Here is a 27236-nt window from a genome sequence, read left to right as displayed (position 1 = left end):
CTTCGTAGGCGTGTAGTGCGGCTGAGGTAGCCGGTAGTGCGTCCCGGCCGGCGGGTTGCCGGCTGTTAGTGTATTTCGCTCTGTCACGGAGCTGCTGGTAGGTTCTGGGTGGGAGACCCGGCTCCTGCGCCAGCAGCTGCCAGACGAGGGAGCGGGCCGGGCCCTGTACCCCGGCTGCGAGCGGCCCGCATGGGCGCCGGGGCGTGGGTGTGGGGCCGAGGCCGGCCGCATGCGGGGCCGCGGCGCGGTGGAGGGCGGAAGGGCCGTGCGGGGCGGCGGCTCGCGACCCCCGGGCTTGTGTGCCGTACGCATGTCTGTCCCCGAACTCAGGAGACTCGACCTGATGGATCCAAGTCTCACCGGTCCTTCCCTCCCCTTGATAGGTCGCGCGCAAACCATGGAGTACATGGCAGAGTCCATTGAGCACAGCCCGGGACACATGTGAGTTGCGAGCCCGCCCTGATCGATCCCTTGACGCCTGCAGATTGTTAAATATTTACCGAGAAAACGGTTAACGCTAGCAGGAGAGGTTCTTTTCTCGGTGGGAGAAAACGGTTGGGTCTTGATCGCATAGGAAGTCTACCCCATTTTAAGTCCGGTGTAGACAAAAATGAGTGCTTTGAGAAGACGTTCTCCTAGAGGGGCACGAGTGGACGTGTACGGTTGTCACCCGGCTCCTCTGTCGTGCTGGCCACATGGTATGCGGTGCCCACGTGCAGCTAGTGGCCACCACTGGAAGATTATCTTAGTTTCCTTTGGGCAGCCGTGGGCCACGGTGGCGGAGGTTCACGGACTTTTTCTGCTGTTTCGTTGAAATCTGCTTTCGTTGGAGCCAGCCCTGTTAGGTTGGCCCTGGAATTCACTCTGTAGCCAAGGCTGACCTTGAGAGCCTTGTCCCTTCAGCCTTAGCCTCCCAAGTGCTGAGATTATGTCAGGTCTGCTTCACAAAATTTTTCTGCTTCCAGTACACTATAGGGTTATAGTCCTGTAGCTTAGAGCATCAGTAGGCATAGGTGCTCTTCTTGTCCTGTATTTTTGTCTATTTCTCCTTTTAAAAATTACTTTGTAACATAAAATACAGGGGTTCGTTATATTTTCATGTATATATGAGGGTCCGCATATTTAACATTGTACAGCGTTCATATTTACCCTACCATTGATCTTCCTTAACCCTCCTGCCCCCTCACAGATCCCTTCCCTTAGTAATCTCCTTTCTGTTTTCATGTAATATGTACATTTTCCTTTACTGTTCATTGTGGGTCCCTGTAACGGGGGCCTGTGTTAGCACAAAGGGGGCACCCACTAGGCCAGTCAGATGCAAGAGAAACCGATCTTACATATATTGTTTGTTTCTCTTTGTTGTTTATTTTTGCTTTTGAGACAGTCTTACCGTGTTAAGTCCTGCTTACCAGGAACTCATAGAGAGATCTGCCTGCCTCTGCCTCTGCCTCCCAAGTGCTGGGTAAAGGTCTGCACCATCACACTTGGCTGTCTTTTGTTTATATTGTTGAATTGGAGTGCACATTAGTGTTTGCTATTGATGTTAGACTATTTGCATTGCTAATTTCCTTTTTTTTTTTTTAGTTTTCCAATTTTAAAGAAGAGATGAGGGACTAGGACATTTCTATCATTGCATGAAGTTCATTAGCATGGCAAAGTCGCACAGTGCCGTCTTTAAGCATTTTCAGAATTGTGGCCCTTTGATTTTTGCCGATGTTCCAGGATTCTTCTTCACTCTGTCTTTAAGATTGCCTTTTTCTGCCCTTTTCACCTCTTCAAGACAGGCTCTCATGAAGCTCTGGCTGGCGTGAGACTCCCAGATCTGTGTGCCCTGCTTCCTGGTTGTTAAGATGAAAGAGATTCCCCCCACCCCCCACCCCACTTGTCTTTTAAAAACAAATCAACTTATTTTATGTGTGAGTGTATGTGTGCTAAGTGCATGTAAGAGGCCATGGACATCAGAAGAGTGGTAGACTCTCCTGGAACTAGACTTACAGATGGTTGTGAGCTGCCTCTTGTGTGCTGAAAATTGACCCCTGTTTGCTATAAGAGCTGGAAGCACTTTGACCCATTGAGTGCCCCCCCCCCCCTTAAACAGTAGAATCTTTTTTTGTTGTTGTTTTTTGTTTTGTTTTTTGTTTTTTCAAGACAGGGTTTCTCTGTATAGCCCTGGCTGTCCTGGAACTCACTCTGTAGACCAGGCTGGCCTTGAACTCAGAAATCCACTTGCCTCTGCCTCCCAAGTGCTGGTGCTGGGATCAAAGGCGTGGGCTACCACGCCCGGCTAACAGTAGAATCTTGAAGGCTTTGGCTTGGTAGGGGTTTTTTTGTTTGTTTTGTTTTGGTTTTGACTAGTAAATGTATAAAATCTAATTGGAAAAATCTGTGCTTTATTTTCTCAAGCTTGTGCTGTGAATGTGGTGTCCCAATTAGTCCAAATCCTGCCAATATTTGTGTGGCCTGCTTACGAAGTAAAGTGGACATCAGCCAAGGTGTTCCAAAGCAGGTCTCCATTTCTTTCTGCAAACAATGTCAGAGGTACAGTACATTACTACTTGTTTAGCTTCCTTAAGTTGGTCTTCATACAGAGAGCCACTGTGTTAGGCTGAGATTACTCTGAAGTATACGGAATGAAACGTGCTGTTGAGTGTTAATTTTTACCTAGTTGATGTTACCAAGGATATAATAATTTGCAGATTTATACTGTGCTTTCTACTGTCCTACTAATCTGGTAAGGATAGAAAAAAATATTTGTATAAAAGTGAGATACTGAATCTGACAGTAGAAGACGACTTCTGAGAGCTGATGTTGCATTCTTTCTTCAGTTTCGTTCCTTTAGTTGTTGGCACAAGCTGTTTACATTTATCCATATGTCTAGTGAGAGACTTAAACCTTGTCAGTGAATATAAAAATTATATGCCTGTGACTTCCAAGATAGGTTTAGCATTTGCTTTGTGTATGTGGAAATTGTCTGTGGACCTCTGTAAGAATTCAAAATGTATTTCCCCAAATCTCTGCACATATATAAATAAGCCCATGAATTTAGTGTACTATTTTAGGGAGTTTACAGTGTGTGAGCCTGGTAAGTATGAGGTTTTTGGTCTGTTGTAAATATTTATTATTAAATACATGGTGAAGTTTTAAAAGTACTAGACAAAGAAGCAGGACCCCCAAAATATTAGAAGTTTCTATCAAACTAGTTTTCTGTCATGCTTAGATACAGTTTCTGAGTCTCAATTTTCTCATGAGAATGAAGGGTTTTTATTAGATGATAAATAGTATTTGAAACATCCTTTGAAAATACTTATAAACAAATGGTTTTTATTGAACCTTGAAACAGGAAAATTAAAGTGTTTAACCATTTAATACCATGGCAAGAAAGCATTACATAATTCAGGTGAAAGTATTTAACAGACATTGTTAATAACTACTGTGTACTGGACCTTGGAAGACTGGGTTAAAAAAATTCATAATTTACAGAAAGGATTTGTATTTTACTATAATGAGGTTTAATTAATTTTGTTTTTTCAAGATAAAATTTCTCTGTAGCCCTGACAATCCTGGCCCTTATCTTGCTCTGTAGACCAGGTTGACCTGGAACTCAGTTTGTCTCTGCTTCCCAAGTGCTGGGATTAAAGGCGTGTACCACTGTGCTTGACTTACTGAGGCTTATTTTGAAAACTTGTGTTTTCAGCTTAAAAATTGAAATGAAACTTGATGACTGAACTTTTGATACACATTTCTGTGTGTACTAATATTCCTGTTTTTGTAAATGTTTCGTAAACATTTTAGAAGAATAAAATAAATAATTTTAGAGTCATTTAAGATAATTCTTACCTGTTGGTCAGTGTACCTTCAAAGAAATTTTGGAAATATTGCCGTCTTTACTGGAATTTAAAAAAAAAAAAGTCATTTATGTGTAGCTGTGTACACGTCTGGTGTCCCTAAAGGCCGGAGGCATTGAATCCCCTTGGAGCTAGAGTTCCAGGCATTTGTGAGTGCTAGGAACCCCACTTGAGCTCCCTTAACTACCGAGCCATCTCTCCAACCCTCCTTACTGGGATATTTTATTTATTTATTTTTAACATGTATGCATTTATTTGGTATGTGTGTGCACTAGGCCACACTATGCATATGGCGGTCACAGGACGATTCATAGGGTTGGTTCTCTCCTTTTACCGTGTGATCTCAGGTTGTCAGTCCTGGTAGCAAGCCCTTTTACTCTTTGAGCCATCTTCATAGCTCTCTGTCAGTGCTCTCTTAACTTCTATTTTTAATAATTGAAATGACAAAATACATAACATATCTCAGATTGGCTTTCTCCAAATATTAGAATATTAGTTTTGAACTAAAGACACTGGCCTCATGGGTTAAAGCTTTAGAGTAGCTTTGAGTATTACTCCTGTTTAATAATCAGTATCACTTCTGTCTACTAATGGAAATTCCTGTTTTTTCCTGAAAAGCGGCAAACTTTAGAATGTTATCTTCTTTCAGATATTTTCAGCCACCAGCATCATGGGTACAGTGTGCTTTAGAGTCCAGAGAACTTCTTGCTTTGTGTTTGAAAAAAATTAAAGCTCCTCTGAGTAAGGTAGGTCAGTAGTTAATATTGCTGTACTTTTTCACTGAAACACTCATTTTCAGAAAATCCTTTGCTGTGGGTTTTGCTTTATTATGGTGGCTGTTGTTTGTTTTTTTCTCTTATGTTCTTTTCCTTTTGTTTTTTGAGGCTGGAAATTGAACCAAGTGTCTTTGCCATAAATTGTCAGATATTCTACCACTGAACCATTTTGCTAGTCCCACACAATATTTTAATACACAAACACACACTCTTACTTTTTATATTGACCTTTGTTGAGGGGTAGTATTTTTATTTTATTAGAAAAATTTGTTGAGATTTAAAATTTTTATTTCTATGGATGCTTTGCCTATGTATATGTCTGTATATTATGTATATGCAGTACCTTTGGAAGTCAGAAGAGGGTGTTGGGTCCTCTGGAACTGGAGTTACAGATGGTTGTGATCTGATTTGTGGGTGCCCTAGAAGAACAGCAAGTGCTCTCACCCACTGAGCCTTCAATATTATTTTTTAGTTCTGAAATCTTTCAAGTTATTGATTCATCTTGCCCTTGGACTTTTTAATTGCCTGGAGTGAAGCAGTAGTTAGGATGACTAGAAAGGGAAAAGAATGCTCCATTGACCGTTGTTGTTGTTGTAAGTAGAGAGCATAGTAAAAGAATTTTAGGATTTCAAAATGTTAAGTGGGTACAGAAGAGACTGAAGAACCATATGGGAATTGGATTGTAGGAAATGAGAGGGAGACTCAGGTATCTGGAATTACGTTAAAGGACAAAGTTGACAATGGCTTCTCTAAGAACAAGTGTGCTGAGCCTCTTAAGGGAATGCTGAAGTGGATGTCAAGGTCTCTACATTCCTGCAGATGGAGGTTAGAGGCTTTTGGAGAGAAGGCAGACTTATTTAGTGCTGTGTACATTTGTACATTTCCACCTAACTCCTGCAGATACTTACTAACTGGAGGCAGAGAGGGGTACACTGGGGGGTAGGGGAAAGAGGGTGGTTAGGAACTGCTTGTCATTCTGATTTAATTTCTTGACAACTGGACTTTGCTGTAGCTCACTCAGTCATACTAGTTGGGTTTTATTCTTGAGTACTGCATTTGCCTTGGCTAGTCTTGCTATCACTAGATAGTATCTGGTATAGTTATAATCTGCTTGCTCACACTTTTCAGTGTATTACTTAATAGATTTTTCTGTGTACCTTCAGACCAGTATCAAACTGTCTACTTAATGTATGTCATAGATGCCAGGAAGGGCTCTTTGTCCATTAAATCTGTTGTTTATTTATGTAAAAAAATTGTAATATCTAGCTGTTAAAGCTTGCTACTTGGGTATTGTACTAGTGTGTGTTCTCGTCCTCTTTCTAATATATAGGTATTAAATTAAATCCTATAGAATTATCTTTTAAGTAGCTCTTGCTTTGCTTATTTCTGGTTCCTCTTAGTTCGGGTTCCTACTTTGATTATTACAAAGCCTCCATTCTTTTTCTCTCTGTTTCTTTGTTTTAAAGTTTTCATTCTAGCCTTACTGCATTATGTTCAGTGTATCAAGAATAGCAAGCTGTTTTTAGCTCCTGATCTAGAAGTATTAAAATTATGTAGTCAGTATATGGACATTTCCCAAAAGAATGTTCATCCCCCTACACACAGACACCCTGAAACTCATTCTGTAAATTTTTTTTAATGGTCATTGATGTTTTACCTGCATGTATGTCTGTGTGAAAGTTTCAGATCCTCTGGAACTAGAGTTACAGACAGATGTGAGCTGCCATGTAGGTGTTGGGAATTGAACCCAGGTCCTCTGAAAGAACAGCCAGTGCTTGTAACCACTGAGTCATTTCTCCCTTAAATGTTCATTCTTTAAAGGGAAAAATAAAGAAGCCACAGACTAATGTAGAAAGATATTAACTTGAGTAGAAGCTTATGTTTGTGAGGTTGCTTTTGGGTAATAAAGGCACCAATTCATTTTCTTACGAAGAAGTAAATTTCTGTTTGAAGAGGAATACTTTTTTTTTTCTTTAAATAAATTTCCCCCCTCTGAAAGCTACTTTTAATTCTTGCTCAATTTAATAGCACAGTCATTGGGTTGCCCTTTCATTTGCTGCTATTGTTGCCATGGTTTTAGTGGTAAACCTTTTTTCTTTTTTATAGTGATGGATTGCAATGATGTTAATCACATGTTCCTTCAAAGATCTTATGAGTCTATTTAATTTTTTTCCTTTTTTTTAAATTCTTTCATAAAATACATCCTGACAGAAATTTCCCCACTTTCTACTCCTCCCAATTTCCTCTGCCACCTCCCCCTTTCCCCAGATCCACTCCTCCATTTCCTTTCAGAAAAGATCAGGCTTCCCATGGATGTCAGCTGAACATGGAATAGAATAACAAGATACAGTAATACTAGGCATATATCTCCCTCAAGGCTGGGCAAAGTAACCCATTAGGAGGAAAAGGGCCCCAAGAACAGACAAAACACTTCATACTCCTACTGTTAGAAGTCCCACAAAAACACCAAGCTATATAAGATATATGCATAGGACCTAGTGCAGCCCCATGTAGTCCCATGCAGGCTCCATGATTGCTGCTTCAGTCTGTGTGAGCCCCTGTGAGCTTGCTCAGTTGATTCTGTGGGCCATGTTCTGGTGTCTTACCTCTGGCTCCTACAGTCCCCCACCCCTTTCCAGGGGGTTCCCTGAGCTTCATGGGAAGGACCTGGTAGAGCTCCAATTTTAGTGTGCTCTCTGCCTAATGTTTGACTGTGGGTCTCTACATCTATTCCCATTGGCTGCTGGTTTAAGCATCTCTGATGAGAGTCTGCTTGTTAATGAGGTATTCAGTCATCTTTCCACCTCTCTGGTGGGGACTTATATTTCTTTTTTTCCCCTATTGAAGGTTCGGCTTGTTGATGCAGGCTTTGTTTGGACTGAGCCCCATTCCAAGAGACTTAAAGTTAAATTGACAATTCAGAAAGAGGTAAGCTGCTCACTTTTTCTAAACATGGTTAAAGTGCACATAGTGAGAACGAGGGACTAGGGTTAAATTATTTTATGGACTAAATGGCTTAAAAGGAAGAATACAATCTAAGTCTTAGTCTTTTGTTATCTTTTGGTCTTCTGACATGATTAGGTGACTAGTAGCTACAATTGCTCAGAATTGGTGTGTTCAATAGTCTCTTTAAATAAAGTGTTTAAGATAGGTTCTCACTAGGTAGTTAGTACTTGGTGGCCTAGAGCTTAGTAGACTAGGCTGGTTTGGAATTCAGAGATCTCCTGCTTTTACTTCTGAGTGCTGGAAAAAAGGTGTATGTACCACCATGCTTACGCTTGGTTGTTTTTATCACCCATATGCTCTTCTGAAAGTGAATTCTTTGTGTGCCACATAGGCATACATGTATACATATATATCATATCAGTGTATACAACTGAAAAATGTTTTTAGGTTTAGTTCTCAACTCAGTAAGTAATCAAGAGTGATTTTGAATTTTTGATCATCCTGCTTCTATTTCCCAAGTGTTGGAATTATAGGTGTGTGCCAGCATGCCTGGCTTTGTGTGGTGGTGAGAATCAAACTCAAGGCGTCAAGCACTAGGGACAAGCACTGTACAATCAAACCACATTCCTACCTCCACATTATTAAGAGAATATGTTCACAATCACATTTTCATGAGGTAAACTTAAAAATATAATCTAATCTTTGGATTTCACATGTCCCTTTCTTAAAACAGTGTAACCACTGAAGGACATGGCTCAGGGGTAGAGAGCTTGATCAGCGTGCATAAGGTCCCATATTTAATTCTTGGTTGTGCACCCTCCCCCCCAAATGTAGTGTACTTAGTTTTATAATTTTAACTTTGACTTATTGATGTCCTTAATGCATTCATAGAAAACATTTAAATTACTAATTTTTTTAAATTAGAATATTCACTATTGAACAACTAGGAGTGAAGGAGTGCAATTGCCTTCTTTTCCAGGTGATGAATGGTGCTATCCTGCAGCAAGTATTTGTGGTGGATTATGTTGTTCAGTCCCAAATGTGTGGAGACTGCCATAGAGTGGAAGCTAAGGATTTCTGGAAGGCTGTGATCCAAGTCAGGCAGAAGGTATTAAAAAAAGATGATGAGTGAATCCTGAGTCTTAAATTTCATCACTGTCCATTTTCTTTTTTTTTTAATATATTTTATTGATTGATTGATTGATTTTTGGGGGGGTTATTTTCTTTATTTACATTTCAAATGTTATCCCCTTTTTCAGTTTCCACTGAAGAACCCCCCATCCCATTCCCCCGTCCCCTGCTTCTGTGAGGGTGCCCCTCCCACCCTGGCTGGGGCATCGAGCCTTCACAGGACCAAGGGCCTCCCTCTCCCCACATTGATGCCCAACAACACCATCCTCTGCTACATATGCGGCTGGAGCCACGGGTTCCTCCATGTGTACTCTTTGGTTGGTGGTTTAGTCCCTGGGAGCTCTGGGGGGCTCTGGTTGGCTGATATTGTTGTTCTTCCTATGGGCTTGGAAACCCCTTCAGCTCCTTCAGTCCCTTCTTTAACTCCTCCATTGGGGACCCCATGCTCAGTCCAATAGTTGGCTGCAAGCATCTGCCCCTACATTTGTTAGACTCAGGTAATAGTTTTATCAGGCTCCTGTCAGCAAGCACTTATTGGCATCCACAATAGCATCTGGGTTTAGTGACTGGATCGGGGGTGAGGGGGTGAAGGGGGGCAGTCTCTGGATGGCCTTTCCTTCAGTCTCTGCTCCACACTTTGTCTCCATGTTTGCTCCTGTGATTATTTTGTTTCCCCTTCTAAGAAGGACTGAGGTATCCACTCTTTGGTCATCCTTCTTGAGCTTCATGTGGTCACTGACCATTTTCAGTAGCTGATAACATGTTCTCAGTTCCCTAAGTCCTTTATGCATAACCGGAGTCTAGGTTCCTGGAGCATTCAACTTGAGACATACATTATTATTTTATGTTCTAGTTAATTTTTAAAGGATTTTTTTTGTTTGAAAAATCAGAGCTCTATATCTGTAGATGATGTATGTATTTATACTTTATTTCTAAATGTATTTTTTGGCATTTATTGACTCTATAATGCATGGATATTTAGACTCTACACAAGAAAACATTCTACTATCTGGAACAGTTGATTTTAAAATATGGAATGCATCAGAATACACTGCGTATCAAGGAGATTCATGGTGAGTTCAAATTTAAAAGAATTTGAAACAGTATCAAAATTTTCTTTCAATTATTCAAAGTTATCTTTCTCAGAAGTTGAGATGATTAAAAAATTCATACAAATGTATGTATAAGAAGAAAGCAACGTATGCCAGGCGTGGTGGAGCATGCCTTTAATCCCAGCACTCGGGAGGCAGAGGCAGGTGGATTTCTGAGTTCGAGGCCAGCCTGGTCTACAGAGTGAGTTCCAGGACAGCCAGGACTACACACAGAAACAGTCTTGAAAAACCAAAAAAAAAAAAAGAAAGCAACATTAATTTTCTGACTGAAGTATAGTTAGCTACTCTAACTCAGGAATTGAATTTTCTTCTGCCAGCCAGTATTAAACTCACATGACATTAGTGGCTATTCTGGATAGTGCACAACTAGAACTGTCCTGTGTCTTCCCTACACCTTTCCTGCCTCCCTTCTCTGATGTTATTCTATCCCACTTATTAAATATTTAGTTTAAAATAGACATCATTCTTTGTGCTTGGAATATAATGATATATTAATATTAATTCTTGCTCTCTGTTGCTTATCTTGCTACTTAAAGAATAAGCCAAGTGACTCCATTAATGTATTGTAAAATACTACAAAAAATCCATCAAAACCTTGTTTTGTATGGGGAAAATTGCTCTAATTAGAAGTACTGTTTCTTTGGCCTTTCTAAATTTTGGACAAGATAATAGCGGATTGTACCTCTTGATTAGTAATGAGGGCTAATAGTTTTCTTATGCATCATTTTGTTTCTAATGTGAGTCATCTGCTGTTAGTTATCCTTAGCTCTCATATCTATTTTGCTTAGTTTTATATGTGTTTTTAGGATGTTGGTTTCCTTTCAGCCATAAATACAGTATTTCTTTTTTTTTTTTTTAAAGATTTATTTATTTATTATATGTAAGTACACTGTAGCTGTCTTCAGACACTCCAGAAGAGGGCGCCAGATCTCGTTACGGATGGTTGTGAGCCACCATGTGGTTGCTGGGATTAGAACTCTGGACCTTCGGAAGAGCAGTCGGGTGCTCTTACCCACTGAGCCATCTCACCAGCCCCAGTATTTCTTGAAGTTTCCTTTTCTTTTACTTTTCTCTTGTTTTTAAACTTTTAAAGTAATTTTTGTGCAATATATTTTATTCATCTTCTTCCCCTCTCCCAACTCTTCCCAGATACTACTGCCTTCTAACTTCATGCTCTTTCTCTCCGAAAAACAACAAAAGCTCACCAGCACTGCATTCCATGCTCTCTCAAAGCACATAAAAACATGGAGACCCGTATGTGTTGAGGGACAGGGTCTCTGCAGCCCAAGGCTATCCTTGGACTCTCAGTGCTCCTGCCTCATTCTTCCTATTCTTATTCTTGCTCATTTGTGAGGTTTTTGAAGTTGTTGAGGTTTCTAATTGATATATGCTGATGTGTATACATAAATGTGTTTATGTTCTCTGTTCAGTTTTGTTATCAGTTAATTGGAGAAAGTTACAAAGGTCGCCTTTTTTTTCCCTTCAGTGTTTATTTACTGTGGTTTTGAAGAACCTGTCCATTAAACTATTTCCTTAGGCATCTCCCAGGCATAAGTCATTTATTTCATTTCCCTTTTAGACATTGATCTCTTTCAGATAGTTCTCCTCTTGAATAATTTTTCATTACATTTATTTATGTATTTAATTTTGTTTTTTGGGCCATATGTCACACTGTGGAATTTAGGTAACATCTGTCATCTTCAGGCATTTGTTTATTTATTTATTTATTTATTGTTTTTTCAAGACAGGGTTTCTCTGTATAGCCCTGGCTGTCCTCGAACTCACTCTGTAGACCAGGATGGCCTTGAACTCAGAAATCCGACTGCCTCTGCCTCCCAAGTGCTGGGATTAAAGGTGAGTGCCACCACTGCCCGGCTTCAGGCATCTTTTCACCTCTGTCTTTGAGGCTATACTTAAAGGCAGAGTGCTGAGTTATATGGGAAATTTATGTTGATGATTATGTTTGAGAAACTGCTGTAGTATATTTTCAAATGGCTGTGGTCTTTACATTCCAGACAGAAGTGTTGAAAGGTCCTGGATTCTGTACTTTAGTTGCTTACCATCCTTGTTTATAGACATGAGGGAAGTCTGTAGTGGTATCTATCTTCCTGTGGCTTTTTCATTTCACTAAGGACTAATGATATGAAGCATATTCTACATATAAATGTATTGTTTGTATGGTTTGCATTGTTTTCTCCTAGACTGTCTCCTCCTTTTCTAAATGTTACTCTCTATTGCAAGTGTTTGTTTTTTTAAATGTATTTTCTATATGTATGAATGTCTTACCTGCATGTATGTAAATGTACTGTATGTGCAGTGCCCACAGAGGCCAGAAAAAGACATTAGATGCCCCCTGGAATTAGAGTCACAGATGTACACCACCAAAGTCCAACTTGATGAACCGGTATGTTTTATTGGGGCTACTTAGAGGAGTAGAAATGACTCACGGTCAGCTGTATCACCAAAGCTCACCTCAGCATGTGTGATAGCTCACAAAGCTGGGAAGCAGGAGTATACCACACACACAGCTTACAGGCAGGCAACTCAGCAGGTTGAAGAGTGTTCTTTGTAAGTGAAGTCTAAACCTCTTCTGGGCATTTAAGGTTACAAAAATAACTATTTTTTTAATGTGCTTTACAATCTCAACTCATAGGTCTTAACTCTTGAATTGGTGGAAAGTGCCTAAATTCATCTTTTGGGAGGGATTGAAGAACTAGTTTTCTCTATTAAAAAAAATGCCATTAATTGTTAAGTTCTGTTAATGAAATGTAATATCCTTTTTCTGCAATCTCAAGTTTGCATGAACTTATACTTTTATGCTAGTTTTATACTGTCTTAATTTTAAGTCTAGAAATCTAAGTCCTGTGACTTTGTTTAGTTTCCTTGGTATTGTTATTATATCTTAAATGTTATTATACCTTAAATGGAGTTCTTACTTAGGTATCTCGTAAGTACTTCTTAGCAGTAGATTTGCATTTGCCTGTTCCTTTGTTGATAGTGTTAAATGATACTGTACTGGGATAGATATTGTTGTCCAGTGACTTTTTTTTTTTTTTTTTTTTTTCGAGACAGGATTTCTCTGTGTAGCCCTGGCTGTCCTGGAACTCACTCTGTAGACCAGGCTGGCCTGGAACTCAGAAATCCGCCTGCCTCTGCCTCCCCGAGTGCTGGGATTAAAGGCGTGTGCCACCACGCCCAGTGTCCAGTGACTATTTTGTTCAGTCTCAGTATGTAATTTTTTTCATGCATGTCAACTAGGTGAATTTTTGTCATTTTCTTGGCATCTTGTTTCATTTATAATATAAAATGTTCTTTTCCTTTTCTCTCTTGGCCTTGAATTTTGTTCTTGTGAGTTAGTATGAATCTTGTTTTTATCTGTTAACATTTATTTTATCTGATTTTCATCTGCCTTTTTGCCAAATAAGTCTTAATTGATATCCCTAAACTATTTTGGCTATAATATTTTCTAATAATATGGTTTGCTTATGGATTTAAGTGATTTTTGTCATATGGTCATGTAGAGGAAAACCTTGTTTTGCAGAACTGTTCTTATTATTTTTTTAGATGGTCTGGATTTTTATTATTCTTCAAAACAGCATGCTCAGAAGATGGTGGAGTTTCTTCAGGGTACAGTTCCCTGTAGGTAAGTTGTAAACCTAAATTTGTAAATTAAACAACAGGAGATATATAGGTCACATCTGTTCTTCAGGCTAAGATAATTTACTTTGTTACAATTAAAATTCTAGTATGTATATTTAAGCAATCATGAAATAAGGAGTTATCCATTTTTACCAGCCAAAGAGTGCTGATGAATCTCTTGGTAGTTAAACCTAACTGCATAGTAATAGGCACTGTACTGCTGTGCCGTAGAGATGGGTAGAAGAGCTAGGAATTCAAGATGGAAGAAACACTCATAAGCTGAGTTGATATTAAAAGGTAAGATTAGCAGGAACAAAATCCTGGGAGGTACATTAGTGTGGCTTAGACTGTAGTCATTATGAAGAAGGTTTGAAGTATGGATAAAATTAGACTTTCGCCCATGCTCTAGTTTCATATCTGTTGCTGTGATAAAAACAGCCTGACAGAAAGCAGCTTATTAGGCTTACAGTTGTTATAGTCTAACATCATGGATTAATTAAATAAGTGAGTTTCGTCATATCCCAGGGCAGAGAGAAATTACTGTGTACATGCCTGCTCACTGGCTTGTTTATGCTCAGCTAGATTTCTCTGCTTTAAACAGTTCAGGATACTCTGCCTAGAGAAGGAGCCACTGTGGAGCTGGTTCTTCACATCAGTTTACTTAAGATGTTTTTCCACAGGTATGTTCATAGACCTGAGAACTCAGTCCTTTTCTGGACTGTAGAAGGTCCTTCTCAGGTGATTCTAGGTTATATCAACTTGACAGTTAAAGCTAATCACACCACCAGGGAGCTGTATGAAGGCATTGAACTTTGATTGGATAAAACCAAGTTATATGAGTGCGGACCTCTCCCTTTCTATTGATAATGTTTTTTTCTTAATAGATACAAAGCATCACAAAGATTGATCTCTCAGGATATTCATAGTAACACATACAATTACAAGAGTACTTTTTCTGTGGAAATTGTTCCAATATGCAAGGTACTTCTTTTCATGTAATTAATCCTTATCTGTAAGAGAATAAGTAATTTGCTGGTTATAATTTATTGTTCTTGGTTTTCTGTTGGCTGGCTAAACATTAACAATAACTTCTTTGAATGCCTTCTGACATGCTTAGCTTTGTTAAAAAGATTTAAAATATATGTTTATAACTGTGGATTGGAATGCCCTTTATCTTGGTGTATTATGATGAAAAGATTGGGCTGGTGAGACCATGCTAGCCTGACAACTTCAGTTGGCTTCCTGGAACCCACATAAAAGGAGGCGACGACCAGCTCCATAATGTTCTCCTCTGATACCAACATGAACATGCATTACGCACATGTACACACACGCTCGCGCGCACACACACACACACACACACACACACACACACACACACACAAACACAAACACACACACACACACTGTCAAAGGCCAGCTTTGACACCACAAGGTAAACTGAATCTGGCAGCAAGTTGTGGCATAAGAGATTGGGGTCAGTACTGAAAGCAGCTGACAGGTTAGTCCTGATAGCAACTGGCCAGGGGAGAAGGGGGCTGTTGCCTATGGCAGCCAGTGATTAGAGAAACAGAAAAGGGGGAAAATTATACACACAGAGTGGTTGAAGCAAAGGCAGGCTCCAGCATTTTATTTTTTCTTTTAACCCCTTTCATACCCCTTAAGATAAAGATTTTGTATGTAAGAAAATTACCTCATCACCACAAAAACATATTCTTTTTTTTTTTTTTTTTTTGGTTTTTCGAGACAGGGTTTCTCTTTATAGCTCTGGCTGTCCTGGAACTCACTTTGTAGACCAGGCTGGCCTCGAACTCAGAAATCCGCCTGCCTCTGCCTCCCGAGTGCTGGGATTAAAGGCGTGCGCCACCACGCCCGGCCAAAAACATATTCTTAAAAAACAGGTTTAAAATTGTCACACGACGGGAAATTACAACAGGATTGTTGAGTATGTATTGTGTTGGAAACTAAACAATTCTCATCTATCTTTCTACAACCTCATCGTAATCCCCAAAGCAGTAATTCTTTTGTTATAGATTGACAAAGTTTAAGAAGGCCGAAGTTTCTCTATGCTAAGGAATAGGCCACCTATTTTTGACATCTTGATCAGCTAGACTGGCTAATAATCATCTGTTCTCTGTCTTGGTTAGGGTTTTACTGCTGTAAACAGACACCATGACCAAGGCAACTCTTACAAGGACAACATTTAGTTGGGGCTGGCTTACAGGTTCAGAGGTTCAGTCCAATATCATCAAAGCGGGAATATGGGAGCATCCAGGCAGGCATGGTGCAGGAGGAGCTGAGAGTTCTACATCTTCATCTGAAGGCTGCTAGCAGAATACTGGCTTCCAGGCAGCTAGGAGTAGGGTCTGATAGCCCATACCCATAGTGTGACACACCTACTCCAACAAGACCACATCTACCCAAACAGGGCCACACCTTCTAATAGTGCCCCTCCCTGGGCTGAGCACATACAAACCATAACACACTCATAATAGAATTGTTTATTCTTATTTATAACCTTTCTATTTCATGGTGTACTCTTAAAACCACATCCCTAGATCACAAGACCAAGGAACTCAGGCCTAACCTAGAGTGAATGCCTTCTTTGATCATTAACTTCTCCCAATCCTATTTTTCTCGCTACTACAATTACGTGCTTGCAGTGCATGAGCGCTTACTGTATCCCTTCCTGACTCATGCAGCTCTTGTCATCCTATGAGGAAGGGGCACATTTTGTTCTTGATTCAGACTTTATAAACTTTCTATCAGCTTATCCTACCATGTCATGATTATTTATATTAAGTTTAACTTCCTAAAATTGCTTAAATCAGGAATTCTATGAAATCATTAATTCATCTAAGTAGTATTATCTCAAGAACTTTCATTCTCATGTTGATCTCAGCTCGACTGGATACCAGCCTGCAATTCCCCACAGTGGGCTATCTATCACCCAGGAAGTAATATTACACCAGGCTACAGGCAGTTAGGGTCTCCTGGTGTCTACTCAGAGACAAAGCCAAATAAATGAGGAGTGTGGCAATGGCAAACATGAGAAGCATGACAGTAGCAAGAAGCAGTGCTGGGATGAAGTCTCCAGGGCCATACTTTTCCAGAGTGCATCCATTGTAGCCTAGCAAGTGTTTCCAGAAAGCTCACTTGCCCACTGTAGCAGTTCTACATGGTGCCCATTAACACACACTCGCCCGCCCGCACACGCATGCACGCGCGCACACACACACACACACACACACTAAAACTAGCAAAAACAAGTGTAAAATTTTACAATCCACTTTTATTAAACATTAGAATGATAGTGAACATATAATAATTCCATGACTTCACATTATAAAAAATGATAGTTAAAAGGTAGTGAGCCACTTTGGAATATGTGTGGGTAAGAGTTTTGTATATGCACCTGATGTATGCATAGATGTGGATGATAATATGAAAACAAGTTGCACTAGCTTAGCTGTGTTCTAGCCAAAAGTAGTTATCTGCGTTCTCCTTTTTCCAGTCCTCATTTAAGAGCAGTAAAAGCCTGGATAATACAAATTTAGGTGTGACAGCATATTTAGGCCTGTGTATTAAGTACAATGAAAGGAGATACAGTATTGTGGCATGTGTAGGTAATTAAAGAGTCCCTGTAGATGCTAAACTCCAGGGTTGTACAGATTCCTCATAAAATTGTGTAGTATATGTTACTTACAGACTACTTATACCTAATATATAGCATAGCATATACTACATATGCTATGTAAATGGTTACTAGTTAATCTGTATTTTTAAGGAAAGCAAAGAAAAAGATTCTACCTGTTTAGTACCGGTGCAGTGCTTGGGTGAACTCATGGATGTGGAAGCTGATTACATATTTGTCTTTGGGAGCTTCTGAATTCAAAACCAAAAGTTGGAGTAGGTGTTAATGTATAGTCCACTTCAGTGGAAAAGCTTTCAATGTACACAGATACAGCTGTTTTTAAAATTTTATTTTCTGTTGTTAAGGTCTCATTCTTAAATCTTTGATGCATTGGAACTTAGAGATTCTCTGACTTTGCCTCCCAAGTATGGGATTAGAAGTGTATACCACCATGCCCAGCCACTTGTGTCTTTTAATACAGTTAAACATACAAGTAACCTTGTTGGATTATGTAATATTCTTTCACTGAAAATTGTAATGTAGATGTGACTTTTTCAGCCATTAAATCTTTGATCTTTAATTACAGACTCAAACATTCAGCTATTTTAAGAGAAACATATTTTCCATTGAAATTTGGTTTTGTGAAAATCAAGAGAAATCAGTTACAAGGAGATTTAGAAAGTCACTCTATTCTTAATGTTATACTTTTGTTAGAATATATACTATATTAACATTCAGAATGACAAGCAGGTATTTATGTTATAATTAAATTAAAATGAATTTAACAAACACATGGATGTGGAAGGCTGATTATAAAAAAGAATTTTAAAAACATTTCAGGTAAGACAAACGGGCCCATCTTAAGAATGTGTCGTGTATAGAGAAACCATAAAGTTCAAAGTTGTGACTCTTAGTCTGCAGGTCATTTGTTGGCCCATGAATAAAGGATAATGTTGTGGAGCCAAGCAAGGTAGTAGCATCCTGTAGGCTGAATCATGAGACTTGGTTATTCTGCCTACATTCAGACAGACAACTTGGTCGGGCAAGAACAATTTTATCAGGTTTATCAGAGGTTGCTAACTTAGAATTAGCCTTATTTTAGATGTTATTTCTTTTTGCTTAGGATAATGTTGTCTGTCTATCACCAAAACTGGCACAGAGCCTTGGAAATATGAGTCAGATATGTATTTGTATTCGAGTAACTAGTGCCATCCACCTCATAGACCCAAATACCCTACAAGGTAAGGTTTGGAACTAAATTTAGTTTTGGAACAAGATCTTAACAATTTGGCCTTATGGTAAACAGTAATCGCTCAAGGCATTTATGTTGTTTAGTGCATCTTTTTTTTTTTTTTTTTTTTTTGAGACAGGGTATTATGTAGCCTAGGCTGCCCTTGAACCATCTGTATATTCAAGGATGACCTTCAGTTCCTGACTCTTCCTTCTACCTCCCCAGTAGAAGTGTGTGCTGTGATACCAAGTTACATAGTAACTGGAACCCTAGGCCTGGTGGATACTAGCTAGGCATGCATTTTTTAAGTAAGCTGCATCTCCAGTCCCAAATGTCATTCTTGATAATACTATTTTGGAAGACTTAAAGTTTAGTACTTTAAAAATAGAATTATACAGTATTATATTCTCTCTCTTTTAAAGAAACAGTTTTGTGAACTTTTAGATATTTCATACTTTTATTTTTTCATTTTTATAAAAAATTGCAGTTTTATGCAATTTTTGTCACTAAGTCTTTTGCCAAATATATGTGTGCCTGTGCAGAAGCATTAAACCCAGAGCCCTGTGCCTGTTAGGCAGGGACTCTGCTGTTCAATTATATGCTTAGCCTGCAATTGTAGTTTTTTTTTTTTTTTAAAGATTTATTTATTATATGTAAGTACACTGTAGCTGTCTTCAGACACACCAGAAGAGGGCATCAGATCTCATTACAGATGGTTGTGAGCCACCATGTGGTTGCTGGGAATTGAACTCAGGACCTCTGGAAGAGCAGTCAGTGCTCTTAGCTGCTGAGCCATCTCTCCAGCCCATAATTTTAGTTTTTAAACAGCTATTATAAACTTGGGGACGTTTGAGCTATGATTCATTGGGATATGCAGTTTAAATTAGAATTTTAACTTTTTATCATTATTATGGATCATTTAGGATATCTTTATGCAAATCATTTTTTAAAAAAGGAAGACTGTATAGTGATAGAAGTTTTGGTATATGTCTCCATCTTTTTCTTGTTTTTTTATCAATCTTTTATTTTGCTATTTTTTCAGAAACTGACTGTACCATCAGCTAAGGTCTATTTGCTGTTATAGTAACTATCTGCAGAATGCAGAAAAGGGCATTTTTATCAGTTATACAAAAATAGGCTTTGTGTCTTATAACTAAGCAGCTAGGGTGACCAATAACTTTCTGACATAAAATTCTAGCAAATGAAATGACCATCAAACTGATTGAATTTGGTCTGTGGCATTCATATTATAGTAACAGAATAAGATGTAATATTTTTGACACTTGACATTTCTCTTGTGCATGGGGGCTTTGGGCCTCGTATGGAAATCAATGATGACTTAGAGTGACTTCTGTTCTTGTTGTACAGTTAGTTACTTCATATTTACACATTAGATGACTCTGAAATTTGTCAGTTACCTTGTTTTGAGTGTTGTGCTTATTTTAGTTGCAGATATTGATGGAAACACTTTCTGGAGTCATCCTTTCAATAGTTTATGCCATCCTAAACAGCTCGAAGAGTTTATTGTGATAGAATGCAGCACAGTCCGAGATCTGAAGCGAAGTGCGGGGGCTGGAATGATATCAAAAAAGGTAGGTAAGGCAGCATCTACCTGCTTTTATTCATTTGTGACAATACTGCTTCAGTTCTTTTAAAAATTCTTGTTTTTTAATTGTTGGTAATTATAAAATGTAGAGGCCAGCTACAGTAAAACACCCATGAAGTAATTTAGTTAGTGAGGGCCAGAGAGCTCACTCAGCAGGTAAAAGTGATGTCTGATGACCTGGATTGAATCCCTGGAATCCACGGTACAGGGCTTCCCTCTGACCTTCAGATGTGCTGTGTGCTATGGCATGTGCCAACGTCCCGTCATAAACACACTAAACACACACACACAAGTAAGAAATACAATTTTTTTTTAAATGGAGTCATTATAGCAGGATGTGGTAGTGCATCCCATTAATCCCAATACTCAGGAGGCAGAGAGGCATTTGGAGCTCTGAGTTTGAGGCCAGCCTGGTCTACATGTCTAGTATCAGACTGACACCCTGTCTCACAAAAAGTAAAATAAAATTTAAAAATGGACTTATTGTGGTAAGGTTGCTGGACTACAGTCTGATAAGTTAATTTTTTTCTTTTTGTATTGGGAAAAGGCCTTTTTCTTTTTTTATTAAAAATAAAAGTCATGTTTTCCCTTTATTTTGTTGGAGGAGAACCAAGTGGACAATCTCTTGACTTCAAATCATTACTAAATATGAAATCATCCATAGATATTTGTACATCATAGAGATCCTTTTGAGCTAATCAGATTATAACTATGAGAACTACATTTGGTCTATGAATAGGCTGCTGCTTCTTAAGTTTTTGTCTCAGAAGTGTTTGGAGGTGTGTTCAGACTAGTATCTAGGTGGGGAGCACACATTAAATTATATGAATATTGTAATTCTTAAATCTTTTCTTCAGAGATAATGCCTTCCTCTCTTGTTATGACACCAACTTTTTTTTTTTTTTGGTTTCTCGAGACAGGGTTTCTTTGTGCAGTCCTGGCTGTCCTGGAACTCGCTCTATAGACCAGGCTGGCCTCGAACTTAGAAATCCACGTGTCTCTGCCTCCTGAGTGCTGGGATTACAGGCGTGCACCACCACTGCCCGGCCTGACACCAACTTCTTAACCTGAAAGTTCACATATTTTGTAGAATATGCTATCTTCTGGATCTCTATTACTGCTAGTTTATAAAGCCATTTGACTTCATTTATAGTATTTTCTCTAAATTAAAAGGGCATCTGCATTTTGGTAAACTAAAATATTTTCTGAGAGTGTTTAAGAGATGAGTATTTTTAATTTTATTTGGGGAGAGGGGAGCTGTGCACATGCACAAGTTCATGAAAATGTCAGAGGGCAACTTGAGGATCAAACTCAGATCATGAGACTTGTAGTAATCTTTATCCACTGAGCTGTCTCTCCAGCCCACTTCAATGTGTGCCTGTGTCAGAGTTTGGGTGAAATTCATAGGTTTTTCTGAACTCTACGTTTTTGTTTGTTTTTTAAGTCTTGGGTCTGTTTTCTTGCTTTAGGATTCTTTTGCCTTCTAGTTAATTTTTTGCTCAGTCTGAGTTAGCCAGTCTCTGTGAGACATTTTCTATGAAAATGCTATGTGTGTATGTTACATGTGTGTGGGTTAGTAGTTCAGGGGGCAGTGTTAATGTCCTATTCAAGTTTTGGATTGTTTTTATGGTTTCCTTTGGAGTAATTTTCTGCATTCCTGATTTGGTAATTTGTTAGTTTTGATTGTTTTAGAATTCTGGAAAGTTGAAAGCTGTTTTAAATGAATATTAAATGAGAAAAAGCTAATATTATATTTAATTTTTCCATGATATGATTTCTTTCTTTTCTGTTAAGCACACCCTTGGGGAAGTCTGGATCCAGAAGACATCTGAAATGAATACAGATAAACAGTATTTTTGCCGAACTCACTTGGGACATCTTTTAAATCCTGGAGACCTGGTGCTGGGGTTTGTTTTATTTTGTTGTATTTTAACTTGGCAGATAGCATTGTAGGTTTTCTTCAGGAGCCAATGAATATTTAAAATACTAAATTTGTTAATTTCAAAAAATTTAAGAGTGTTTAAGATCCTTTCAGGTTTTTTTTTTAAAGATTTATTTATTTTATGTATATGAGTACATTGTAGTATATGAGTACAGATGGTTGTGTGCCATCATGTGGTTGCTGGGAATTGAACTTCAGGACTTCTGCTTGATCCATGCTTGATCCAGCCCTGTTCTCTCCAGCCTTGCTTGTTCCGGTCCAAAGATTTACTTATTATAGTAAGTACACTGTAGCTGTTTTCAGACACACCAGAAGAGGGCGTCAGATCTCATTATGCATAGTTGTGAGCCACCATGTGGCTGCTGGGATTTGAACTCAGGACCTTCAGAAGAGCAATGTTTTACCCACTGAGCCATCTGTCTAGCCCTCATCTTATTTTTATTATTGATAACTGTAAACTCATAGATTGCATAGAAGTCCATAGTTGTTCCATTTGGGCCATCATCTGAGAGTCATTTATTCAAAGATTTTTGGCAATTAAACAATATAGTTAGATAAATAGTTACAGCTTTTGAAGAGAGTGCATAGCTTTTATGGCTGTAAAAATACTTCACTTTTTGGAAACAGCTAGGTCTGAAGAGATGGCTCGAGGTTAAGAGTCTACTGTTCTTGCAGAGGACCCAGATTTTGATCTCAGTCCTCATATCAGGCAGGTCACAACCCTCAATAGCTCCAGTTCTAAGGGATCTAACACTTCTGACTTCTAGGTACTTACACACACACAAGTATATATAAACACATGCAGGCGCACACGCTTGCGCACGCATGCATGCATGCATGCACGCACGCACACATGCACATAATAAAAAAGTTAAAAGGAAGAAACCAAAAAGCCAACAACCACAGCCTGTATGCCGGACAGAACCCATAAAAGTAAATAACAGTCTTTATGCATTTGAGCCATCAGTGTGTTCTAGACATCTGGTGTGTTTTGTTCACAGAGTTTGAGTTCCATTTACAAGAGAATGAAAGGTTCTTGCTTGTTGTATTAACTGTGCAGACTCATTCAGTTGAATTTGAAGTTAAGGCTGCTGTGTCTGTCTTATTTCTTTAATGAGTCTATGGGAAAGAGAAGCCACAGTGGACAGGGAAAAACTTACAGTGCAATGTGATGCTGTCATTAAAAATCTAAGTTCTCTGTGTATGATTTGCCTGCATGCACGTTTGAGCCTGGTGTCCACAGGCTGGAAGAGGATCTTTTTGACTTTTCAAGACAGGGATTCTCTGTGTAGCCCTGGCTGTCTTGGGACTAGCTCTGTAGACCAGCCTGGCCTCGAACTCACAGAGATCTGACTCCTTTTGCCTCTGTAGTGCTGGATTTGAAGGCATAAGCTACTACCTCCTAGCTTCAAAACTTTTAAAGTGGAGAGCACACAAAATCTTCCACTTTGAAAGATAGTTGTGTGTATATAATACTATATAGCGAGTACAGTAATACACAAAGGATATTCCTTAACTCATTGTTTATATTTCAGATTTGATTTGGCCAACTGTAACTTAAATGATGAGTATGTCAACAAAATGAACTCAGACAGAGTTCCAGATGTGGTAAGGCTTTAGATTTTTTTGTTGTTGTTCTTATGTTAATTCTTAGATTTTACTCAGCACCCCCTTGCCCAGTCAACTTTTCTTTTTCATGGCAAAACACTTGATACTGGTGGCGTAGGCCTACAGTCTCAGGTACTCAGGAGGCTGAGTTGGGAGGATCACAAGTTCAAGACTTACCTGGATTAGACAGGGACTTTAATTCTAGTTTGTAAAACCCCCAAAATGGACAAGAGGACTTATAAAATGAGGTGCCTGCCTAGCATAAGGCCCTAGCTTCCGTCACCCAGTACCGCCAAACAAATCTCCAGTGCTGGTGATAGAGTGCAAATACATCTGTACTTAGAAATGGTAACTTATAAAATTTATTCAGATAGTCTTAAATTAGCTTATTTTATACACTTTCTCTACTTCTCAGGACATTTAGAATTGAGACCATTATTCAGTATTAGTACAAATTAGAATTTAAAATAACCTTTATAAAGTCAACTCTTGGAAAAAAAATTTTACCTGGGAAAAGTATAGAGTTGTAATGTTCATAAACATCAGTGAATGAAATGAAGGATAATAATCCTACTCCTACTTGCTTACTCCTTTTAGAATACTCATGATTTTCTTTAGCTATGAGCAAAAATGAAGATCTGGTAATAGGAGGTTCCTGTTTCATCAGTTGATAAAATACAAAAAAAAAAAAAAAATCGGGTATGAATCAGAATGGGTATTTCCTTTTTATATTTATTTGTTTCACTTAATGTGTATGATTGCCTTTCCTGCATGTATTAATGTGCACCAGCTGTGTGCAGTGCTGCTGGTGGTCAGAAGAGGGCGTTGGGTGTCCTGGAACTGTAGTTGTGAGCCACCTTGTGGGTGGTGGGAATGGAATCCAGCTCTTCTGAAGGGCAACGAATGTTCTTAACCACTGAGTCCTTTCTCCAGCCTCAGGATTGATATCTATTAAAGGTCACATGAGGAGGTCGCTAGTTTTCTTAAAAAATGTTATATTTTAACTAGTACATATTATTAAATGTTATAAAGGACTTGTACATTTTCTAAGTGCTTATTACTGTGAAAAACAAAGTGTCTATCTGTAATGTTTCAAAATGGGCTGTATGAATGGTGGCTGAAAATTGAAATTTGATGAGAAAACAATTCAGGTTTTAGGTATTAAAATTTTAATGTTTAGTCATTTGAAATTTTCACAGTTATATAAATAATGCTCAAATGTATCTTCATACATGGTAAAAGTTTTAAAAGTCCTCTTGATACTGCCTCTTGACCTCTACACCTTTCTCCTGAATTGTGACTGCTGCCTTGGATTTCCTGACATGCCCAAGTTTTGAGTTTTTTCCCCCTACTGTGTGTTTCAGTGTTTCATAACTGCAAATGTTTGTGTTTGCAGGTGTTAATTAAGAAGAGCTATGACCGTACCAAACGCCAGCGCCATAGAAACTGGAAACTGAAAGAGCTTGCAAGAGACAGAGAAAACATGGACACAGATGATGAAAGGTTCTGCTTTCCTGGACCCTTATAAGTAGTTGCAGGGGCAAGCCTTAGACATTAGTTTTAGATTGTAAAGAAATTGATATTACCCAATAGATCTTTGCACTAAAAATTAACTTTGGATTCTTAGAAACTATAAATGGAATGAATCTATATAAGAGAACTCATAAAAAAGATATAATATGATATTATACAAGCTCAGTAATTATTTCCTGGGTTATTGTCTTTGTAATTATAGTGTTAATGTAAATAATTTAGTTAAAAAGTTCAAGTATAATGAGCAGTTACCTTGTGGCTATCACAAATAGATGATTTGCTTATATTGTAAGCATAAAAAACTAGTTCATTTACATTAGATAATACTTTTCAGATAGTGAGCAGAATTGAAAATGTTTTTTGAATGATTTAAAGATGGCCTTAATTCTGTGTATGTGTGGTTGTGTGCATGTGGGTGTGTGCACAGGTGTCTATGTGGCCTAATTTGTTTTTGTTTTGAGATTTTTATTCATTTTTATGCGTATGAGTGTTTGGCTGAGTTTCTATCTGGGCACCATGTGCATATAGTGCCCATTGAGACCAGAAGAAGGCGTCTGGTTTTCTAGGACCACAGTACAGTTATGAACTGCTGTGTGGGTGCTGGGTATACATTGAACCTGGGTCCTCTGGAAGAACAGCTGGTGCCCATAACCACTGAGCCATCTCTTCAGCCTGTGGCCTCAGTTCTTGATGTTAGTAAAAGGAGCAAAATAAAACAAACAAAATTATTATTTTTTTAAAGGATGAGTTTTACATTATTGGGAAGCAACAGAATTTTACAATGTAAAACACACACACGAGTATATTAAATTGTTTAGAAGTGCATACTTAACTGTGTCAGCTTATAGTCTTATAGCCTGCTGATATGGTGTACTGGTTGCTGAACACGCCATGTAAGCAGAATTCCAGCCCTTAGATCCAACATTAAAAACTGAAGGAGAGAACTGACTGAAGATGTTGACTCTGGGCTCTTTCTTGGGCTGGAAAGATAGCTCCCATAGCTAAGAATGTGTCCTGTTCTTCCAGAGGACCAAAGTCAGCTCTCAGCACCCACATTGTACCTTTAGTTCCAGATCATCCAGTGCCCTCTGTAGGCCTCTATGGGTACCTCACACATCTGGTGTACGTGTGCGCGCACACACACACACACACACACACACACACACACAAGCATGTATTGTTAAAACAGAAAACAGCTTGTCCATAAGAATTGGTTTGGTTGGGTTGAATAGAGATGGGAGGTAATTTTTCATTGTCTTAGATTTAACATCACCTTAATATTCAGCAGTTATATTGCAAGGAAATTTGTTTTCTAGTCTACCTACTTACTTAACATTCATATTTGACCTTTGTGAATAGTATAATATTTAGTACAGTGCTTAAAGTTTTCTTTTTCTTATAGGCAATATCAAGATTTTCTTGAAGATCTTGAAGAAGATGAGGCAATTAGAAAACATGTCAACATTTACAGAGGTTGGTGTTCTAGGAGGATTGCAGTCATGGAGATAGGATCAGGGAGGGTATTTGGTGTTCATAAGTGACTTTATTTGTCTTGTAGACTATTGTAATTAGGCTTTTACATAACGGATAATAAGGAGCAGTAAAATTTATTAAATGTTGTCATATACATATGATGCAGTTGTTTCTGAACGATTCTTTAGTGGTTGCTCTACTTCTAATTTGCTCATTTATTCAGTATTTGAAAACTTACTGTAGATAAGAGCTGCGAGCTTCTACTATGGCCTGATTGCTCAGTGGTGATGGTTGTAGGAGTTGTTGTTTGTGCATTTCCATATTTGCATATGGGACTGACTAATGCCTACTTCCTTAGATGCAACCATCCCTGTGGAAAGTGACACAGATGATGAAGGAGCACCTCGAATTAGTCTGGCCGAGATGCTTGAAGACCTTAATATTTCTCAAGATGCCACTGGTGAAGAAGGTGCATCAATGATGTCATGATGAGTCATATATGTTGCTTGCATATCTGTGGCCTCAGGAATTTGGCAAAAACCTTTATTGTATAGTACATATATTCCCTTATATTTTAAAAGAAATTTGACCTTAAACTTTAATAAATTACTATTTTAATTGTTCCCTTAAAGTGTTGTGAAGTTTTCATAATTTGATTGATAGATAATGAGAGATTAGATGGGATGTAATTGTTAGTGATACTTCGGCCACCTCATGTGTGCAGTTTTATTGGCTTGAGTTTTAATACAGGAGGCACTGT

General features: G+C 38.5%; 1 protein-coding gene across 1 annotated transcript; it reads left to right on the top strand.

The window, feature by feature from the left end:
• On the top strand, positions 1 to 27124 carry Nmd3 (NMD3 ribosome export adaptor). The gene is made up of 16 exons (XM_021157850.3): positions 1 to 97; positions 384 to 441; positions 2404 to 2538; positions 4495 to 4591; positions 7469 to 7549; positions 8547 to 8675; positions 9681 to 9771; positions 13375 to 13453; positions 14334 to 14430; positions 18207 to 18324; positions 19761 to 19906; positions 21715 to 21827; positions 23398 to 23470; positions 24867 to 24973; positions 26406 to 26476; positions 26835 to 27124. The coding sequence occupies exons 2-16, from the start codon at positions 398 to 400 to the stop codon at positions 26963 to 26965; spliced, it is 1512 nt and encodes a 503-aa protein (XP_021013509.1). The 5' UTR covers positions 1 to 97; positions 384 to 397; the 3' UTR covers positions 26966 to 27124.
• The last annotated feature ends 112 nt before the right edge of the window (positions 27125 to 27236 follow it).

The sequence above is a fragment of the Mus caroli genome, unplaced genomic scaffold (assembly GCF_978045245.1).
Source record: "Mus caroli unplaced genomic scaffold, Mus_caroli_1 scaffold_3, whole genome shotgun sequence".
Lineage (NCBI taxonomy): Eukaryota > Metazoa > Chordata > Mammalia > Rodentia > Muridae > Mus > Mus caroli.
Note: the sequence above shows the minus strand (reverse complement) of the source record. Positions and strands in the feature narration are given on the sequence as shown.